The 22,021-nt window shown below is 47.5% G+C and overlaps 1 protein-coding gene across 8 annotated transcripts; it reads right to left on the bottom strand.

The window, feature by feature from the left end:
• Positions 1 to 1,881: 1,881 nt before the first annotated feature.
• Positions 1,882 to 17,676, bottom strand: ZNF596 (zinc finger protein 596). Of its 8 annotated transcripts, none has more exons than XM_016143834.2 (6): positions 17,564 to 17,676; positions 8,143 to 8,224; positions 6,452 to 6,578; positions 5,684 to 5,779; positions 4,451 to 4,533; positions 1,882 to 4,022 (listed from the first exon to the last, which is right to left on the bottom strand). In XM_016143834.2, exons 2-6 carry the CDS (start codon positions 8,152 to 8,154, stop codon positions 2,781 to 2,783), a joined length of 1,560 nt encoding a protein of 519 aa, XP_015999320.2. In that variant the 5' UTR covers positions 8,155 to 8,224; positions 17,564 to 17,676; the 3' UTR covers positions 1,882 to 2,780. The 8 variants fall into 8 exon arrangements, with proteins under 8 accessions (XP_015999320.2, XP_015999321.2, XP_036084845.1 ...); XM_016143835.2 differs by having other exon boundaries at positions 1,882 to 4,019; XM_036228952.1 differs by lacking the exon at positions 17,564 to 17,676 and adding an exon at positions 16,887 to 17,236.
• Positions 17,677 to 22,021: the final 4,345 nt, after the last annotated feature.

Below are 22,021 nucleotides of genomic sequence, written 5' to 3'. Positions count from 1 at the left end.
CTAGATCTGGGAGAATGACTGGTGATATTTTAGGAACTTAGGGGGAAAATAGGATGGTATTTTTATGTAAAGCCTTGGCTAAGTGTTCAAAAATATCACTGTATCTTATTGTTTCAGTCCCCAGGAATTGTATCGTGTTGCAGCAACTACATATGCTTGTATCGTGGATGTGGAAGATGAGGAAAAAGATAATGGTTTTATTTGCCAAAAGAAATAACTTTCTCACCTCCTTTTGTGCATATTGCACATTTTGTTTACGGTCACCTCGGAAGTAGATATGTCCTAAAGTTATAACAACCTATTTTAAATTGACACCAACTTAAATAACATTAAAACGCTTTTCTTTTACAGCTGCCACACACACCACCCCATCTGCCCCGGATATTACCATTCCTATTACGATCGCTTTTGTGACTGCTCTTAGACAACACTGAAATTTTCTATTCATAAGAGTTCTTGACTTAACACGAATACACACAGCAGCCCCGGAGCCCACTGCATTGCCAGGCGCACGCTCGCGTCATTCCTAACATACTGCGAGTATACCTCCAGATACAGGGACCAGACGGTGCTGTCGGCGGGGGCCTCACAAAGCATCCTCGGTTCCAGATGAACCGCCAGAGATGTTTCGCAGTCCCCTCCAGGCGTCACCAACCACAACCGCCGTGCCGGGAGCTGGGGGGGCATGCCTAGGCCTCCTCCGTCTCACCCCCAGGGGTTTCTGGGTCTGCCTCTTATTCCACACCACCTATCACCTCACATTTTTACCTTAGGATTGTTGCCTCTAAAGAGGCTTTAGGCCTCCCCCTGGTGGAGAACAGAGGACCCTCAAACCACAACCCTAATAGGCCGCCTGCCACAGAACGCCATAACTCAGTCCCCGATCTTTTGCCTGAACTTAACGAGTCTCCCACTCAGAGCCACAATCACTGATGCCCACAGGTCCCCCATCTCTGAACCATCCAGACCCTGGGTTCTAGTTTCCCACTGACGAGGATTCGCTGCCCCCCATCGCCTGACTACCCTGCTAGCTCCACTTTTCCTGGGCTCCCCCAGAGTGCCCACTGGGCCTCTGTTCCGTTCACTGGTGTTCCAAGGGTGATGACTCGATCTGATGCCAGGAAGACAATGCTTCTCACTTCACGTGCTCTCTGAAATACAATGACGACACACTGACCCAACTGTACAACACCCTCTTAACACATACTAACCCTAACGCACTCCGAATGGCCACATAAGACATGTTTATTCAATCATGTGTGGACCTTTCACACTGAACAGAGACTTTCACAGATGCCTTTGCCCTACATGCTCCAAGTCACATAATCAAGGAAACACCTGTACACAGATAATATAATGACCATTGCCCTCTGACCAAACACAATAGCTGACACAGTCTTCAGAGAAACCTGGCTGGGCCTGTGTGTGCTTTGATAAAGAAGCATTTCATATTTCAGCATCGAAAAGGGAGAGACACAAGGCAGAGGAACAAAATGTGTGCTGGGTGCCTCCGAGACCCAGCAGACTTACGGTGTCATTTGGTAAACATATAGATGAAGACAAAAAAACCTGCATGTGGGTGTCTGATAAAATTGCACTAGCAAAAAACCCAGGAAAGTGCAAATAACTAAACCAGATTTCCAGAAAAAAGCACCAAGGTTTTAATGAGATTCCACATTGTTAGCTGTGAATTTTCCTATATAGGCATCAGTATTGTCAAAATTCTGACTTAAATATTATTGTTAAAACATAGTTTTGTAGCTTGTGTTTTAGTTTACTTTCAATATTTTATAATTGACCTAAATACATGTGTTTACGCCAGCAAAACCGGAACTTAATCAAGATATCAGATTTTTTACCAACAATTAATGCTTGCATTTCTTCAGTATCAACCATTTTGTCTTTATTATTTCTTCCTAAATTCTGCATTCAATACTCCCAAAGTATTTCTCAATTGTGCATTTTATCCTACATGTTTTCAATAACAAATCTTTGGTAAACTTCTGAATTTTTTTGCTGAATCATATGCTCAATGATCCTTTTAATTTTTTTTTTCCAGTCCAAAATTTCTAACGTGAAATTCACCTAAAGGTTTATCCATTTTCTCTTCAGGACTGTTTTCTTCTCAGTGTGAGATCATTAGTGTTAACCAGGGAAGGAGTAATCACTGAAAAGTTTCCTTCATTTGTGTTTTATAGAAATCACTATCCTAACCCGTTTTAGAGCAATAGTCGTGCGCTATTAATAAAATCACTTTTACCATTTTTCACAGAATAATTTATTCAACACACATCTACTATTCTTCAAGAGGCTTTGTCTTCCTAGTAGTGGATTTTTCCCGCTTATTTCTTCTTTCAGTAGTTATCTGACACTAAATTTTCTTGTGCACAAGAATGATGCTAAGTTGAATGAGAGTACATGATGACTCCACGTCTGGAATTTCTCTCCTGTGTAGTTTACTATTTTGTTTAAAGGATAAATTATAAGTGAAGATATTAATACATTGGCTACATAAATAGAATTTATGACGTGATTTCTCCATCTTATTTAACAACTAGAACTGTGCATAAAGACTCTTCCGTATTCCTTCCATTTACAGTTTGATTTCTCCTAGGCAATATACTGTCTCCAAGGTCAGTCCATTGTCAAGTGTTTGTCAAACAGATGCAATACATATAGATTCTCTTTATTTTGAATTACCTTTGATTAAAGTAAATAATGATGAATAAAGGCTCTTCCACATTGATTATAAACATATTGTTAGTTCAATGTCCAAGTCCTCAAGAGTGTTTAGAGTTTGAAGCTGTGGGTGGTGAGTCTTCTACATTTATAACTTTTATGGTGTGAGTTCTTTCATGTTGTCTAAGGTTAAAATATTTACTGAAGGCTTTTCCACATAGATAACATTTATATGGTTTCTCTCCAGTGTGAATTCTCTGATGCAGTCCAAAGTTATAACTTCTGTTAAAGGCCTTACCACATATATTGCATTCATATGGTTTCTCGCCAGTGTGAGTTCTCTCATGTCGTCTAAGGACAGAAGAGTGATTGAAGGCTTTCCCACATAGGTGACATTCATATGGTTTCTCTCCAGTGTGAGTTCTCTTATGTCGTTTAAGGACAGAAGAATCAGTGAAGGCTTTCCAACACAGTTGACATTCGTATGGTTTCTCACCAGTGTGAGTTCTCTCATGTCGTCTAAGGACAGAAGACTCAGTGAAGGCTTTCCCACATAGGTGACATTCATATGGTTTCTCTCCAGTGTGAGTTCTCTCATGTTTTCTAAGATGAGAACAATGAGTGAAGGCTTTCCCACATAAATGACATTCGTACGGTTTCTCTCGATTGTGAGTCCTCTCATGTTGTCTAAGGTAAGAAGTTTTACCAAACGTCTTGCCACACAAGTGGCATCCATATGGCTTCTCTCCAAAGTGAGTTCTTTCATGTTTTCTGAGGTCAGAACAATGAGTGAAGGCTTTCCCACATAGATGACATCCATGTGGCTTCTCTCGAGTGTGAATCATCTCATGGCGTCTGAGGTTATAACTCTTACTGAAGGCTTTCCCACAGAGATGGCATCCATATGATTTTTCTCCAGTGTGAGTTCTCTCATGTTTTCTAAGATCAGAACAATGAGTGAAGGCCTTCCCACATCGATGACATTCATGTGGTTTCACTCCAGTGTGAATCATCTCGTGCCGTCTAAGGTTAGAACTTTTACTGAAGACTTTCCCGCATACAGGGCATTCAAATGTTTTCTCTCCACTTTGCCAATTGTCATGTTGTCTAATGGCAGAGCTCTGAAACAAGGTATTCCCACGTTGATGACAGTCATACAACTGGCTTCTAGCATCAATTTCTTTATGTTGATTAATGTAACTGATGGATTTTCCAAATTCATGGCTGATATGGGGTTTCTCTCCCATGTGAGCAATCCCATACTGAGTCAACATTAAGATTTCAGTAACATTTTCTCCCAAATCATTAAATTCAAAAGGATACTCTTGAGTGTGAAATCTCTGCTTTTTGAAAAGAAATGAGAAACTGTTAAAAGTTTACCCACATTTATTCATTCTTTCACTCATTTCTCTCTCTATAAATATAAATGCTAGAATAATCATTCAATGATAGACTCCAGTTAAAACTGTTCCTATTTTAGTGAAACAGGGTATTATTCTCCCACATGCATTAAGATTTTCTCTTTTGTGGCATCCCAACTGCAGACATCTGATTAATTTTTAGACATTATATTTCAAAGGTTATGTATGTGAACCAGGATTATGCAACTGTCTGTTTAAAAGACCTCAGGTTTGGTTTCTTCCCCCAAACCACACTATTCAAAACTTTCTGCTGTGAGGGCCCTTGATCTCAACTCTAATTAAGTAATTGTGCCAAATTCTTAACGTATTCGATACCCAGGAGTTTATTTGGAAGAACAGGTTCAGCTTACCACTGCATTGATTAAGGATGTGTCCTTCTTGTAGGAATTTTGAATGGATATCATTTCTTGTTTTTTAAGATCATCTCCCCTATCTGAAATAATTGGAAAGAAATAACTTGATAGAGTCGAATTGGAATTCAATTGTTGAAAAGACGCAATACCCATTTGAGGATGTTTCAAATATTAACACACAGATGGGAAAGAATGTCGAATTAAGGACTACTCTAAGAAGAAACACATTACCGACATTTTCAATACTAGAATAGGAGAAAAATAAAATGAAGATGGCAAATTGGAGAAAAAAAGATTAAAAAATCTTCATAGAATAGGATCATAAAAAGGGACATCTTATAAATAAAAAATAAACAAAACATCACTTATCAACAAGTTAAGGATATAATGGACAGTTTATCAGGACAGAAATAAGACAGTCCAAAGGCAATGCGGGTCAAACCACACCAGGGAGGTTAATGCTTTCCGCCCTCATCCTCGTCCTCAGCACTATCTGCTCCAACGTCCTCACAGACCCCAGAGGCAGCCATGTCCTCACAGGCCTCAGAAAAGTCTTCCTCCTTGCCCTCACCCATGTGCCAGGGAACAAAGGCACACTTGGCACACTTCAGGTCAAAGTCGAGGTCCAGGTGAGCCCAGGCCGCAGCCACGGCCGTGCTGCTCTGCACGTTCACAGCTCACTGTACCTTGGCCAGGCTGATAATTAATGCCAGCTTTGCAGCTGGTGGGGCATCAGTCCAAAACCGGATGGCATACTTGTTCTTGATGGTGGCGATGGCAACACTGACATCTTTGGGAACCACTTCGCCAGAGTAGAACAGGCAGCAGGCCGTGTATTTACCGTGGCGAAGGCCCAACTCCATCTGGTTGGCTGGCTCAACACACACACCAGTGAGCTCCGCTACAGTAAGCTGTTCATAGGAGGCTTCTCGGCAGAAATGACAGGGGCACATGTGACCAGAGGGAAGAGGACACAGGGATAAGGCACCAGGTTGGTCTGGAATTCTGTCGGACCAACACTCAGGGCCTCATCGAACATGAGGGAAGCAGTGACAGAGGACACAATCTGGCTAGCAAGGTGACTGTTACTGTAGATTGGGCGCTCGGTATCGAGGTTTCTAGGACAGATGTCTTATATGGTCTTGTCAATCACCAAAGTGCAATCAGAGTGTTGTAGGGTGGCTAGGTGGTGAGGATGGAGTTCTAGGGCTCAACCACAGCGGAGCTCACCTGCACTCTGGCCTTGCAGAAAACCAATCCCCTTTCTTGAAAGTTGCTCTCCTTCCTCCAAAAGGGAAATCACATCTGATTTGTAGAGTTGACTGACTGTTTGTAGGAAAATGATATGTGGATTTTGAGCTCTGTGCTGATAACAGTGCATGATCATCGATAAAAGGTCAACTACTAAGGAAGAATGCAATAACTTCTGAAGGTCAGCGTAGGGAAGAGAAGGTTGACAACAACATGGATTGTTCTTCACCAGCAAAACAACAACTCTGGAACTTGTTCTAAAAGCTGTTAAGGACCTCTGTCATTGCTGACGCCCATGCCTAAGTTCAAAGACAGGCCGCAGAATCTTCAATATTTTTTTTTCAGTGAGAAAACGTAAGTTTTCACAATGTTTGACTACTGTAACACCCAAAATCCAATAAATACAACCAGAATAATGTAGGTTCTACATGGAAAACAACATGTCTATTATTTTTAATACTGTGGTCTGGTCTATCCACAGTCCCTGCAGCAAAATAATAATAATTAAAAATAAATAAATAAATATAGTGACTTACCCATTCAAAAACAGAACTCACGATTTTTGAATGGGTAAAGATTCAGTAGCAAGAAAAACATGAAATTGTGTCAGGAAGATTGCATTCTATTGGAATTAGAGCTATGAAAGAATCAAGATGAAGTTTGGAGTAAGACGTGGGAAAGCATCCGACATACCTGTCGAACAAATAAATGAACTCACACGTAGGTAATAAGCATGCAGAGACTCACCAATCGAGACCAGATGACTGATGTTCTCCAACATCACGTCTCTGAACAGCTTCCTCTGCGATGTGTCCAGCAGGGCCCATTCTTCCTGGGTGAAATCTACAGCTACATCCTCGAAGGTCACTGATTCCTAAAATATTATGAACAGTGTTTCAGATGTGGCCGTCTCTGCCAGTCTCGGCCAGGTGACGGCACTAAGACAGTGGTGGCTGAGTGCACAGAAAGCTCAAACAGTATTGTTCTCAGTGCTGGCCTGGGCATCTGACTTTCAAATGTACGCGCAGACACACACACACACTGGAAATACCAAAGACTTCATTACAAAGAAACATCGCATGAGGCGTAGCATAATATAACCTGGAGATTTCCCAATAAACTTGTAATTCCGACTTAAAAATCATGATTTTCAAATTTTCACGTCGAAATTTATAACGAGAACACTTTTCTCCACCACTTTCGAGTAAATCTACAAGCTCGTCACCAGGATGCAGTCTCCATGATCTGCCACTTTTTAACCACAACTGCAGGTACATCATTCCCCTCTGTCACCTCAGTTTCCTCATCAATAAACCGGTTTAATGGCTGTCATGAATTCTTAAATGTGTAGTGATAACTAGCAAACAAGATTAAGTACAAGTTCTACATGTATTATTCAATAACCAGCAGAGATTATTGAAGCAACGTCCAGAATTCCACAAAACTGGACAGAATTCGGCAGGCCTTGGGACAAGCAGGAGCAGCCCGGCCTCTCCACGGCTCAAGGAGAAACAGTTCAGCTGCAGGGGCCAGGGGAGCTGAGACCTCGGTGCAGAGTCGTCCCGACTCTCCCTGGGCCCTCCACGTATCAGTTATCACGGTCTCTTCTACTTCTTCATCTCGTCTCTCTATTCGAGCATGCCTGCAGCCACTCGGCTGTCCTAACTGCTTCGAGTTCATCACAAACATCACGGGGCCTTCGGCTTCGCCCTGCCTCCTCTAGTCCTGCTCCTCAACCACAGCCCGGACGAGCGAAACAACATTCGCTATGCATTGCTTCCACTTAGCAAATTTTAACAAAGGGGAAAGAAATTACAAAGACATTTCATGATTTGGGACACAGGTAATAATGAGAATTTTAGTTTTATTAGTTTTCAAAAACCACAAATATATTCTACCGAAACTTTAAGAGGTTTAAAATTGGAAAAAACAAATGAATGACTCCTCGTTGCCTTCTCTGGCGTAATCATAATTCGTTTCCCTCAACACTGATCATCACTCCCGCAGCACCTGTAACTGGGCTGATGGAGCTCACCTGTGCAACATCTGCTACCTTTCTCGGCTGTAATAGTCTGCTCTTCATCTTTACCACCTGCATTCACCTCAATCCTAAGGACATTACAGTCAATAATATGATTAATGAGCATCTTTTTTTTTTTTTGCTAACATGGCCACGTGTCGGATGAGGAGAACACCTCCTTCACCTCGTCTGTGAACGCACAACTTCAATAGAGGCTGGACGATCTTAGCGCCGTGGGGGGAAGGAGGTCACCACTTGAGGAGCTCTCGACCCAACATGACCATTCCAGTTCAGATGCCTGAAAGCTCAGGCCCTTGAAAAGTCTTTTGCGAGCACTCAGATCAATGCCTGTAGGATAAATATACGCATATACTGGCATCGGAGATGCGATTTCAGTAGAAAGCAATTCCCAACGCACCTGTGGCTCCATGTCACAAGCTCAGCTGTCGACTGTCCTCTGGGTTTTCGGTGGCGCACACTCCAAGCAACAGGAGGCAAAGCTGAGGACCAAGAAAGAAGCCATGAGACTCCGTTATCCACAATTTCTAGACCCAACTGTCATGAAGTCCCAACGCTTCACCTAGAAGTAGCCTCGGCCCAACCAACAGAAACAGGCAGTACGTTACTCTCCAAGAGACGGAAGAAGGCTCGGCTCTGCCAGGGTCAGAAGCAAGAAGGCTAGGACTACTGTTGCTAGAAAAGACTATACAAATACGTTCAATGTAGAGAAGGATGTGAAAACCATTGGGTCTCATCTGCTGATTAACTCATGGTTTCAGCAGCTTTCAATTCCCTCCTGATCCCAAAAGAGAGGTCGCCCAACTCATGCGACTCGTGCCTTCACTCCAGGAACTCCTCGGGTTTCATCATTCTTAGTTTGCATCCCTGCCCTCTGGCGCCGCAATCCACTGCTGCTATCCCCTGGCCCTGGCCCCCGGATACACTTGTCCTGAGTTATTCTGTGTCCTCTAAGCGAAGTTTCCAGGACGACTACTCCCTCCACATTGCCTTTGAGATTTGTTCTGCATGAATCCGGTTGTGAACCATGAGAATTAGGAACACACTTTATGACGGTGTTAACCAATCCAGTGACTTACTCCATTTGCAGGAGTCAATGGCGTCCACCTTGCAGAGCTGCCCCTGGAGGCCCCCTGCACTGAAAACCAGCAGGAGCGTATGGGCTACAGACGACTGTCGTGGTCGATGACCCTCACAGGGCAGCGGGCTCACGGAACACAGAGCAAAGGGGTTTTTAGAGGAAATTCGGTTGTTTCATCTGATTAGAAAAATGGTGGCCGAAACCCCGCCCTTTACTAATCGTCATTAGCTGCAATTTTCCCTGCGTCGTTATTTCAACATGTCTGTGAACATCAAACATCCTCCCCTCAAACATCAATACGTATGCTTATTTCACAGACAAATGATGCTAATGAGTCATTAACAGAAGCAGCTTCAACTCATCCATTTGCAACTTTTTACCAGAAAAGTTAGAGATTTATAGACATTTGCTTATTTATTCTTCAAAATAACCCTGCTGGTTACGGTTCATTTATCAATTTAGTAAATGACATGCTCTAAGGTTCAGAGAACTTCAGCGACGTGGCAAAACCACGCGCATACAAACCCGCAGGAGGCGCGTGAGAAGGGGCGCGGGCGCAGCGTGAGTTTCCTCTGCCTTCCTCCCAAGCTCAGATCCTCTAGGGGTTGCGCGCCACAGCTAGGCTTTCTCTGGAATACGCCTTTCAGCATTAAAATCCAGAGGCCCGCCCTGGTTTACGATGTATTCTCCTTGCTTTTGTACGAAATCCCTCCCATGCCCACGTCCTCTGCCACGGAGCAGGGCCCAGGTCCTCGACATCGGCCTCCGACCGCCTCGCTTTAGCTGCCCGAGCTCTTCACCAAGCCCAGCGTTATCGCCTCCTCCGCCCGTCTGACGACCACGACCGCTGCACAGGATCCCAGCGGAGGGTGACGCCGACACCTGCCTGCTCGACGGCTGCGTCTCCCGGCACAGGGCGGGGGCGCGGACCCCCCCCTCCCCCCGACCATGGAGTCGCCTCGCAGCGGCTTCGGAATGCATCTGGCAACCCCGCTTGGTAACGAACCAGCCTCTCCCGCTCCCCGAACATTTCAAACGTTTTTCATGCCCCTGAGTCGCACATTCTCGCGCCTTCCTCACTCCCAGGGGACGAGGAATTTACTTCCTGCTAAGTAGATGTGTGATGCGTGTGACAAGTCGGCTCAGCGTGACGTCATAAAACGCTCGAACGTTCCTGCATCACGCCCGGTCGCTACTCCCCCTCTCCTCCTGGCGAAGGCCGAGGTCGCCAATGGAACCACGTTCTCAGGTTTTGTCAGGAACCTTCTCTTACCGACTAAAAGGCACCGTTTCATTTCCCAGCAACTTCTCCCTCTGGTCACAGCGCGGCCCTCGTGAGCCACACTCACGTCTTCCACCCCCAAACTAAAGCCTCCTCTGAACTTACTCCTCTCAAAACCCTTGTCCTGTTCCTGCCTTTACGATCAAACTCACGCCCCTCGTCGTCCGGCTTCCGATTGCCAGCGACATCATCGCCATCGACATCGCAGGAATCAGCGCGACGCACGCGCCTCGGGCGTCTCGGAGCCGCACGGCACGTGGGCCGGGGACGCTGCGCTGCCGGAGCGCGCTCCTCCCCCGCTGTCGTCAAGCCAAACTCGTTGTTCCCAGGCCACCTGCGAGGAACGTCCCAAGCTATCCTGCTGGAGGTCGCGAGGCTCCGCCGCGCTCCACCGCCCCGGCCCGCGGCGCCCCGCACTGCCTCAGTTGCTTCCATTTCTTTCACTACTTTTTCCAAGTTGAAAGTGACAAAACTCCTTCCATTTCTGAGCCTTCATCTGTCTTTGCAAGCTCACGGGCACTGAAAATGACACACTCTCAGGACAGGACCTCGCATCCCCCCAAATCTAACTCTGTATCTAGTTTAGCATCTTTTCGATGTCTCCGCCAGACACCTGAGGTTTGAAATCTTGTGTACTCTTCCGGAACGTGACCCGATCTAGCACTGCTATCATCTCTACACCGTTCACTACGATCACTCGGTGTCCACCCAAATCCACACACACGATTTCCTACCCCACCCTTATTTCCTCCAAGCTCAGTTTGAATGTCACTTCCTAAGAGGTCCCCTCACTGAACTCCTAACAAGATTAACACTGCCCTTCACGAAAACTCATTCCGAAGATAAGGAGGCGCATCCCTCCCGGTGAAGACGACCTCCAGCCTTCACCGGAACCCAAACAGACGCGAAGCCCGGTGCAGCCAAATCTTTACTGAAGAGGCTGCCACGACAGCCAGAGCTCAGGGCTTCTTCAGACCGACCCTTCTGATGGTGGTCTCTCTTTTAATGTAGCTGATTCGCCATCAGTGTCGTAATCCAAAGGACAAACCTGATTAATTCAGGTCCCAAATACTTCCCTTCTCGTTAGGTAAACCAAGTAGGCAAAGCTAAGAAAAATAAATTCTATCCTTTAATTCTGTACTTCTTCTAAAAGTCTCAAGAGCAACTTCCGTGCCTTTTCCCAGAGGCCTCCCCATTTTGTGGACTTTAGTTGTTCTGGACAGTGCTATAGAGCAGCGGTCCCCAACCCTTTTGGCACCAGGGACTGGGGCTCCTGAGAGAATCTAATGCCTAATGATTCAAGGTGGAGCTGAGGCACCCGCCGCTCACCTCCTGCTGTGCAGCCTGGTTCCGAACAGGCCTCAGACCAGTATCGGTTCGTGGCCCGGGGGTTGGGGACTCCTGCTCTAGAGAATCTGTAGCAAGAGGATCCATCCTGCTCCTCATTTCTACGAGGACCTGTGATCCACCAACATATTCTCTGGCTGTAGGCATCAATTCGACTCTACATAAGCATGTTTGTGTACTGAATAAGTACACATTCAAGAAAAATAATTGTCAGGGTACGAGAATGTGCATTTTTACCACCAAGCAAGAAATAACCATACAGTGTAGGTCTCTTCAATTCGGAGTTAGCTGATGTCCCAAGAACTATAAGACTCTGCAAGCTTCAAAATATTATAAATTCCCAGAGTAAATGGCCAGTTTCAGTACTGATTTCACTACAGATTTTTTTTCCTTTTAAAAGTGTGGTAACAAGCCCATAACACTAAGTGTACCATCTTCACCATTTGTAAGTGGACGGTTCGTGGTGTTACATACGTTCATAACGTGTGCGATCATCACCAGCGCCCGTCTTTGTGACTCCTCCATCTCGTAAAACTGAAACGCTGAACGCATTGAACAACCCCCACGACCTCCTCCCTGCGGCCCTGGCGTCCATCATTCTACTTGCCATCCCCATAAAGGGATGTTAAACAGGAAACTAAGCATTTAAATATCGTAAGCCATTTCTTATAGGACATATTATTACTGAAGAAAAATCAACCAATATATTTGTTTCAGGCATTCGTGTTTCATCCCATAAGGAGTACTGTTATTTTCTTTTTAAAAATTATACTCTTCTGACCGTAAAAAAAAATTTTAGTACCTATTATTCTTGTAGTAAACCTTTAGTTAATAAACTATGATTGTCGTGTATCTCTGTTAGGTTCTATGTCTTTTCAGCCTACTCACTGCAATATTCGTGAGGCAAGTGATGCTCTCTTTTTGTCATAAATGAATATAAATTCTTATAAATCTCATAGGTCGAGGCTTTTGCTGAAAAATGGAGTAAAATATTTAAGAAAGGTTTGATGAATTTTAAGAATTAGATGATAGTTGTCTGGCATGAAGTGTTGGTAGTGACGCTGTGAGGGGGAGGTGCAAGGATTTGAGAGAAACAGAGAAAGAGGGACGAACATGAACCCACAGACTCGTTAGAAAAGCACTGAACTCCTCGTGTGGCTGGCGCAGTGTGGAGAAGCCCGTCTAAGGGGCAACAGAAGGGAAGAGCAGGAAGGGCCCCGGAATCAGCGCGGCTCACAGAGGCTGCAGGACAGGGCGAGATGGAGGACGGGGCAAGATGCTCCACGGGGACTGAGCTTTCCCTGAGGATTGAGCACACCACACCGAACACACCGAACACACCGGCACCGGCGGCTTCACTGCAGTCGGCTGTGCTGGGGGGAGGGAAAGGTTTGCACCAAGAACCACCACAATCTAAGCCTCTGTGTGATAGTTAAGGCCAACATTTTCAGTGACTTTAAAAACATCTAGAAAACAAGGAAGAAAAAAAGAAACATGAGCTTTCTGGTTTTTCGAATTTTCACTAATAATATTAATAAAAGTCAAAAAGACTAAATGATTACAGAATGAAATGAAAAACATCGGACAAATCAATAAAAGTTTTGCCAGGGAAATCAAGAAATTAAAAAAGACTCAAGAAAAATAACACTGACAAAACGGACCACGTGTCCATTTAAAAGCAGTAATTTAAAATGTAAGGAAAATGGGGAGAATCATATTCTTATTAATTTGTATATGTAGGATAAATTAATTTCTAAGGAAATGTTATGAATATTTGCTCACAAATAAGAACAAGCTTATTAGGCAATTTTAATATTTAAATTATGTATCAAAATCTATCTCCAAAATGGATTTGAGAGTCAATTTGTAAGGTAAATTGCTCCAAAGGAGAAAAACAAGTCTGTTTGTATTAGTAAATCGGGCCAACCAAAATGTATATACATGTACAAAAAAATTGGAAATTATATCAATGATGTTCATTGAGTATATTTTACAAAAGATATTTAGCCATTTAACTATTTATTTGTGCCATTACTGCTACGGTTAAATACTGGAACAACATGGACAAGCGGAGTTTACTGCAATCGAAAGCACGATTCAATCCTAGAAAACCTATCACTCTCATACGGTAACTTTAAAGATCTAAAAAAATTAGATCATGTCAATAGACCCTTGGAAAAATACTTTATCTTTAAAAATAATTGAAAATCTTTAAAATTCATGTCAAATGGTGGGGAACAATTCTTGTTAATGAAGAAAACCCTTGCAGTAAACAAAGAAGCAGCATCACTAAAGGCCGAGAAGAGAGGCTGGTTCACGACGCACAACGCGCTCGGGGTCAGGGCCGAGAGGAGAGGAAATGCAATATGGCATCGAAGAGCTGGAACTGTACTTACTCTCCGAAGGTATGTTAACTGCAGACTCAGAAATACAAGAGAATCCATTTTCTGTCATACTTAAGAATATGTTTTAAAGTCAACAGATCTATTCTGAATATACTTACATTGGTATTTCCTGTTTAGTAACAGTAACTTACAAACTAAAATAAGTTTCTACTTACAATAGCAAAATATTATAACTCCCATTTGAAATAAGTTTGATACTCATGTAAAGAAATTTTAAAACTTTTTGAGGACATAAAATGGCATGATGAAAGCCTGCCAAACCAGGTTTCTTAGACCAGAGGACACAGTCACACAAAAACCTCAGTGAATGTGGAAATTGGGTGCAATCCATATTTTTAAAAAATAAATAAAAGTTATCTTACAAGTTAATTTTGTCTCATTTTGAGGTTGAAGATATAGCCAAAACAATCATAAAAAGGAAAAAAATGGAGGCAGGTCAAATTACATCTGAACCTATACTATTTGAAGCTTTAAAACACATCAGATTAAACGGTTAAACATTCTTAGACAATATTAGTACTGAATGGAATATATTATTCATAAGATGAAATAGATGACACCTTCCAAAGGAAAACACAAAAGCAAAGGACATGAAGGAAGGATTTTGGTTTCATTGTATAAACATTGTAAGACCAGAGCAGAGTATGCAGAGGTGCGTGTGTTTGATTAAACTACAAAATATAAAATAGTATCTAAATGCACATCAAAATGAGTCAAGTAGAAAAACTCATTTTACATATACATGTCTACGATGAAAATATTTATTCAGTCACTTAATTAATAAAATGAAAAGAGAAGAGTTGTGTTTTATTCAATTTTACAAATATATGTGTAAATACACATATATGTATATACGTGCACACACATATACATACAGATATACACGAAGTTCTAGTTAAAGCAGGGGAGACCTCACAAGTTGGTGGATAAGAATTTATTTGCAGTTGTTGGTAGGGGGAGGAGTCTTTGCCATAATTTATTGCGATACGAAATGCACCATCTCTTAATCCAGCAATCAAACCTCAATTTACCCAAAGTGTAGGAACTCTTAGATATCTGCAGAGAAGACAATTTACAAATCTATGACCACCAAGGTCCCTTTGGGATGGATGCTCTGTGAACAATTTTAAAATCTCCCTAGACATTTAGACATTTAGAGTAATTCCAGTTTTAAACAAGTACGGACTGAAACACACCATTATGTGGATGAAATGCCACTTTAATTTGTTATGGTTATCAGTTTCTAACTCTCCCTTCTATTGCAAATCGTTAATATTTTGAAACCAAATATACGGATTTTGTTAAGCTTTGAGTGCATTATACAATCAAGTAGAACCAATTTCCCCTCATCGGTATTCTTTTCCTGGCTATTTCAGGTATTCCCGACTTAATTCACTACTAACGTGTGCAGTTTCTTCAGTCCTGGTCTACAAAGTGCTGACAGTACCCCCGCATCTGGCCCCTCTGCAATCGCCACTGGCCGACCACACCACCACCACGGACCCAGGCCTGGCTTCCACTCACTGTCGGGGCACAAAGCCCTCATAATGGCCCCCGCATGGAGCCACTTTATAAGCTCCCTGTGGCTGGTTCACAGGGAGATGGAACAGGTCTGGAACTGGGAGTGGACTGAGGGGAACTTCCACACGACCCTCGATTGTCAGAGATTCTTTCCTGAAACAGCATTTCCGGAAAGAGGAGACAATCAACAGATTAATACAACTTTTCCCAGAGAAAGAGCCACTCCTGACCCCTCTTAATCTTCCTCCCTCCTCAGGCAAGGTCAGTCTTGCTAGGTCACTCCTGAGTGTTGAGAAAAGTATCAGTCAGGTGTTGGAATAACTTCCTTTCCCTTTGCTACAACCACACAGGTGGGGAGGAATTCAACACGTGGAAGAGACGACCATCTGCTGTCCACTGAACCGTCGGGGAAAAGGGATATGAATTCCTACAGGGAGACCATAGGTGAGTTTGTCTTTGCTTCCTCCTGATGAAGCCACATGTCCCATGGCAGCTACGGATGTGAGTTAGTGTGATCCTCCCTTTGAAGTCATAGTCTCTTCCCGCACCTGCTGAGCACTGGCTCACCCCGTAAGGGAGGGCGGAGCTCTCCTTGTCTGCTGGTCCTGAACTTCCCAGGCTCTCTCCCACTCCTTTAAACCCAAACTGCATTCCCAGGGCCAAGTGCCACCCCCTCACGGGAGAGATACGTTTGTTCTGTGTTTAGTTTAGAAAGCCCTGGTCGTTCCCTGGCTGTCCTGTTACACTGTGTGTGTTGGGGGCAGGCAGAGATGTGAACCCGAGATGCTAGCAAAGAGCAACCGTCACTGGCCTCACAAGCACGGGATGGCCTCTGCTGTCCAGTGGCCGGGCTTGCCCTTCTTGCTTCTGCCCCGAATAGTCCAGACCATATTTCATCCTCCTGAGCAAGAGCAATTTCTCTTTCATGGTTTTGTTCATATTAATTAAAAGCATTTAATTGCTCTTTTCAAGATTATCACATTAGTACCTCAAATAAAATAAAAATACCTAATTATTGGCCCTGGAAAACATAAAAGGTCAGCTACAGAAACAGTTCTGAGGGATGTATTAACAGATTCATCAGGAACAGACAAGCTCTGTTAGAACCAGGACAATCCAGAGCATCCTTCATAAAGAAAAAGAAAAAAGACTAAGAGAACTTGAAGAAATCATACACTTAGTTGGAAACTTTAGTTCACAGACCATTAAATTAAAAAGATCACATAAAAGGCAGCTGTTCACTAGATTGTGTAAACCTGGTTTTCACTGTTAAAACAAAAAAGCAATATCCCTTTAAATTGAACACTAAAATAGTGTAAAATTATTTACTACGCACCAGTATATAATAAAGACCGGAAAAGCTTTAAGGACTCATAGTCTGAATCTGACACAATTAATTTAAAAAGTAATTTAATTCGGAAATTTAAAAAAGCAACCAATATATTTGGAATCTACCCGTCTGTTGCCCCGACAACTACTATTGGTCCAAGTCCCCTCAATCTATGTACCTACTGCCTTTTGCCCAGGTCACTTTTCCACTTTGACTGTGTGTTCCAAGTCCACCGCGCCCACCCATCGCCCATGCCCTGTTTCACCCTTTTCTGAGCCCTCGCTCTCTGCCCAGGACGAGCTCGCCTTCCAGTGGGACATCAGAAATGTGAACACGCCCTGGCAGGCACAGCCAGAGGGGCACACGGTGGACTTGGGACAGAAGGACACGACGTGTCACAAGACAGCGGGGGATCAGGGGCCCCCCGAGAGGCAGTGACCGCGAGAGGCCCGGGGAGCGGCAGGCCCGGCCGCAGGAGGACGAGCTGCGGGAGGCTCAGGCCTGGGGTCCGGCCAGGGCGCGGCGCGGCGTCCCGGGCCGCCGGAGGGGCGGGAGGGGCGACCGCGGGGAAGGGCGACCCACGTCCCGAGACCCGCCGCGCCGGCCGCCGGCACCGCGCAAGGGCTCAAGGCAGAAGGGCCCAGCAGCTACGGCCTCGGGGGCGCCCGTGACCGGAAACGGAAACGAGCCGATGCGGCGCCGCAGCGGGCGGCCTCTCGGTCTCTCAGGGCAACGGGGTCTCCCGGGGGCGGGGCCTGTGACACCCGCAAGGACCGCCGGTCCCCGAGTGCGGAGGACGGCGCGGAGGAGGCCGCGGAGGGCGGTCCTAAACCTCACAGGACAGAGTTCACTCACCCCAGTGCGACCGTCGCGGCGGGACAGCCCCTTCCGCGTCCCCAGGAACTGACGGAGGACGGGGCGGGGCCTCGGCCAGGAACAGGCGGGATCGGACGGAGCGGAGAGGAGCGCCCGGCGCGGGCTGGGCGTCGAGGGGCGGGCCCGGTGGGCGGGGCCTCTAGGGCGGCTTGGTGGGCGGGGCCTGGGCGGGGTCGGACGGAGCAGCCGGCGTTGCTGGGGCGTTGAGAGGCGGGTCTTGTGGGCGGGGCCTCGGAGGCGGGCGGGTGTGGTGGGCCCGGCCTGGCCTCGGCCCCGCCCCGGGCCGTTCCAGGTAGGCCCCGCCTCCCACCACGCGCGCCTTGGGGCTCCGCGCTTGCGTCTGTCTGAATCGCTTTGGCGTCCAGGCTGCTGCCTCCCTACTTCAAGCGAAATGTTTCAGATACATCAGGGTATGAGCTTAGAGTCGTGAGGCCACTCTAGTGAGGGCTGGGCTGTTTCCATGGGAACAACTGGAACACGTTTGAAGTCAGGTGTCCTGCGAGCACTGCGGGCGCGACTGGGCCTCGGGGCGGGTCCAGGTGGACGGCGGTGGAATCCCGGATGTCGCGGCTGCTGTGCAGGGAATGGGTCATTGACCTGAGCAAAGACGAGCTGTCTGCGGAAACCGGCGTGTGAAAGGCAGGCCGATGCCACAGAACATGATTTCCGTCCCCGTTCCCCATTGTCCAGCAAGGATGCCTGTGTCTACAGCCCCGGGGCTCAATATCGGAGGGGGTGGGGTTCGTGGGACCAGGACCTAGGGCGTGAGGTTGAGGGGCTGAGGCATTGCTTTCAAAGAACAAAACTCCTTGCTTGTGCGGATGTAAATTCTTTACATTCAACACGTTCTCTTTCACACTCGCTGAGATGGCTCGTAAAGCCAGGACCTTTGGGGCCGAGCCCACAAGCATGGATGGCATCCCATAATTTGATTAAGTCATTAATTTCTAAATACATTGTGACTTCATATATTTTGTATTCCCAGAGCTATTAGAATGTGTGGTGCCTGAAAAATGACTGCTAGAAATTTATTACTTGCAGGAGATTACTGCTTGGCTACTGTCCATGGGAACATGGCTATCGCCCATAGGAACATAACATTCTAACAATAAGCTTTCTGCTTCTGTACGCCCACTTGCACAACTGACCTGTGGGTTGACAGGTAGTGAATAAAAGAAAAATAGACCTTTGTGTTTAGACAAAATGAAGAATGGGATTTTGAGGCTTAAAAACCCTGTACTTCCACATTTCGGGGTGTTTTAATTTGGGGTCTGCGCACCCCTGGCAGACCCAGCTGGCTGAATAAAGAGTGTGTTTCCTATAACTCACTGAGTTCTGGTGGTCCATGTGTCTTTCGGGGGCTGGCGGCTACAACAAATGTACGTGATAAATTAAAAAATATTTAACGGCACTTGTTAAAGCACAGTAAGATTTTATTCAGGGGGCAGAGCTATGTCAATAATTGGCGTAGGGACCTCTGAAGTCGGGGAGGGAAATCGAGCTCAACTCCAAATACAGCATGGGAACTGGGAATGTATAGCCCAGGAGCAGGGTGGGCATCAGTGGGTGGAAAATTACTAAGAGGAAACAATAGGGTCAGGGGGATTCTGGCTAAACTTGACCTAAGAAGTTTCTTGTTGAAGACAGTCCAGGTTGATCAGGCATCGTCTGGGCCGTAATGTAGTGTGAGGAATCTGATCAGATACCAAGGGTGACTGGATATCAAGGATGGGGAATTCTGGTAAGCTGACTTAGGGGGATTCTTGCTAAAACTGGATTTTACGAGGAAGTGCACGCATGGGCTTAGGAGAAGTTTCAGGAGTCTGGTCAAAGTTTGGCTGCGGGAACCTGTGGGCAGTTCTGTGCACAGGAAGTGACAGGATCGGATCCCTAATCTAGAAAGACCAAGCTGGCCCAGTGTGGGGTCGGACTGGACGGGAGAGGGACAGGGAGCAGCAAGACCGGTGAGGAGGCTGGGGAGAGGTGGCGCTGGCCGGGGCCGAGGCGGGGACCGTGAGTGTGGAGAGGAGCAGGGGCACGAGGTCCAGACAGGGGTGTGGTTAGTGCCGTCCTGTGGACAAAGCTGGCACAGACGCCCGTCAGCGCTTAGGGGGACTTTGGCTACTCCGGCACGTAGGAGAGCTTATTCTGCCAAAAGAAGATGATTTGATTTGTCCGGCCCCTCCGAGGTAGACGAGAAGGGAAGAGGGAGGGAGAGCGAGTGCCGGTCACGTGTGGGCCAGGAGCTGACGTCACCACCTCACTGTGCCCTCACGGCTGGCCCCCTGACAGGGAGCCGGGAGCCGTTACCCTATGTGACAGAGCAAGGGACTGAGTTTCCAGTTCTTTGCCTGAAGTCACACTGCTGGTAAGGGGTGGGGCCAGGAGTCGGCCCTGCACCTGTCTGGGCCCAGGCTCCCCCACAGGGCAGCTGCCCCCTCATGCTCCATCCTAAGCCGCCGGGACCTCAGAGAGGGGAGCACGGCGGAAGCAGCCTGTGCCCCGGACTCGGGAGGAGCAGGTGTGACAGGCTGGAGGACGAGCGGGTGTGGAAGTCATCGCTGTAGGGGCCTGGTGCTGGTTGTGCCCCTGCGAGGGGCCAGGCCCCCTCCCCACTCCCCACCTGTCCCCCTCTGCAGGTGCCCACGTCCCACCCCTAAAAGCCAGCTTTATGATTACGTGGCAAGCTAGGCTATATGCAGGTTTTCCTCAAACAGAATGACCCTGTTCAGCCCAGTGCTGCGGGACGGATTGGGTGACTCTGTCCGGGTCCCGTGTGCTCTTCTGGCCCACGTAGGCCTCAGTCCTGGACCCAGAACTGCGTTAGAATCAGCCTACAGTTTAAATAACTGTGAAAGAGAGATAATAATTGTCCCTGCCTCATCTGTCTAACGTGAGCAGTGGCTGAGATGAGGTGCATGAAGGGCCTAAAACAAGATTTATTTCGAAGTGAGCTTAGTTCCCAGGAAGCTGATCTTTTTTGAAGGTGGAGTTTGCAAAGACATGCTCTTCTCTGCTGCCATCTGGTGTGCATATTGGGAATGACACCAGATGGAAAATCTCTCTACAAGGCTTCTGCGCAGAAAAGAATGGGTCAGGCCCAGGGTGGGGCGGCAGTGTGGTCCTCCGTGCCCTGGGAGCTGCCCAGTGGAACACGGAGTCCTCGTGGTGACACCTGGCGCAGGGCTTGGCACACCCCGGCTCAACTGCCTTCTCACCTGACTCTCACCTGTGTGAACCTCACGCCGCTCTCCCCCCTGGCTCCCTGGCTTCCCCCGAGCAACTTATGAACTAACACCGTGCTTAGAGACCCTCTGTGCGGCACCACATCTGGGGGCAGGGGGGTGCCCCCAAAGATTCATTTTGCGTGTAAAGGACGCAGCCCAGGACCAGACCGAGAGGAACCCAGGTTTGAGAGCCGAGAGCTCAGGTGTGGACAGACCGCAGAGAGGCCTGCGGGAGCCAGGCCGCAGCCCCAGGGAGGGCTAGGGAGGCTGTGGTGAGGTCCCGGGCTCTGGCCTGGGGCTGGAGCTGAAGGGGCCTTGGGGACCCCGCTCCAGGTGCAGCATTCGCAGGAAGAGCTGACTGCCAGGCTCCTCGGGCGGCATTGCTGGAACGCTCCCCCCTGTACGGCTGTGCTGAGTGGACCTGTCCGTCAGGTGCGGTGGGGTCCTCAGCTTTGCCCTGGCATGAGGCTGGGGCCACTCTCAGGTCAGAGGGCTGGCCTGGTGTGGGAACTTCACGCGCTGGGGGCCTGAAGGCCTATGGAAGATCTGGGAGCGCGGTGAACATTCAGCCCAGGCCCCTGGAAACATCCCACACCCACAGGCCGCGTGCAGTCAGCGACCCCGGCGGGGGGGGGGGGGGGCAGCAGCCCAGACCCCGCGCCCCGCGTTCTCCGTTCCCGTCACGGTCCGGCCACCTCCGTGGTCTTCACCAGTGTCCCTCTCCTCCGACCAGGCTCGGGGTTCAGTGTTTACACCCGCGCCCGCACTCTGCCGAGGCCGAGCTCCGGCCCCGGTAGGTCCCCCTCCCCCCTCCTCCCCCCGTCGCTGCCTCACGTGTCTGCCCTTTCCAGGCCAGTGGACCGATGCCCACTTCCTGCCAGTCTTCACCGCCCTCCGCCACCACCAACCTCAGCACCGCCCCCCCTTACCCTGCATTAACCTCAGCCCCTTCCTGCCGCTCTCCAGGGAGGACCGACCGGCATGGCATCTCGCGCGCACCTGCCGCCTCCCGCAGTGTCGGCCTCTCACCGCTGTGGGCCAGCGCTGCACTCACGGCCGGGCTTCTGGCAGGCCTCTGGGTCAGGCTAGGCCGTGTCTGCCGCGTGGACCCTGCCATAGTGCCCCCTGCTGCAACCCCCCCTGTCACTGTGGGGGCCTAGTCTGCACTCTTAGCCAGCTCCTCCCCACACACACCCCGTCTTCTGGCTGC

The sequence above is a fragment of the Rousettus aegyptiacus genome, unplaced genomic scaffold (assembly GCF_014176215.1).
Source record: "Rousettus aegyptiacus isolate mRouAeg1 unplaced genomic scaffold, mRouAeg1.p scaffold_m13_p_11, whole genome shotgun sequence".
Classification (NCBI taxonomy): Eukaryota; Metazoa; Chordata; class Mammalia; order Chiroptera; family Pteropodidae; genus Rousettus; species Rousettus aegyptiacus.
This window is presented reverse-complemented; position numbering and strand designations above follow the sequence as displayed.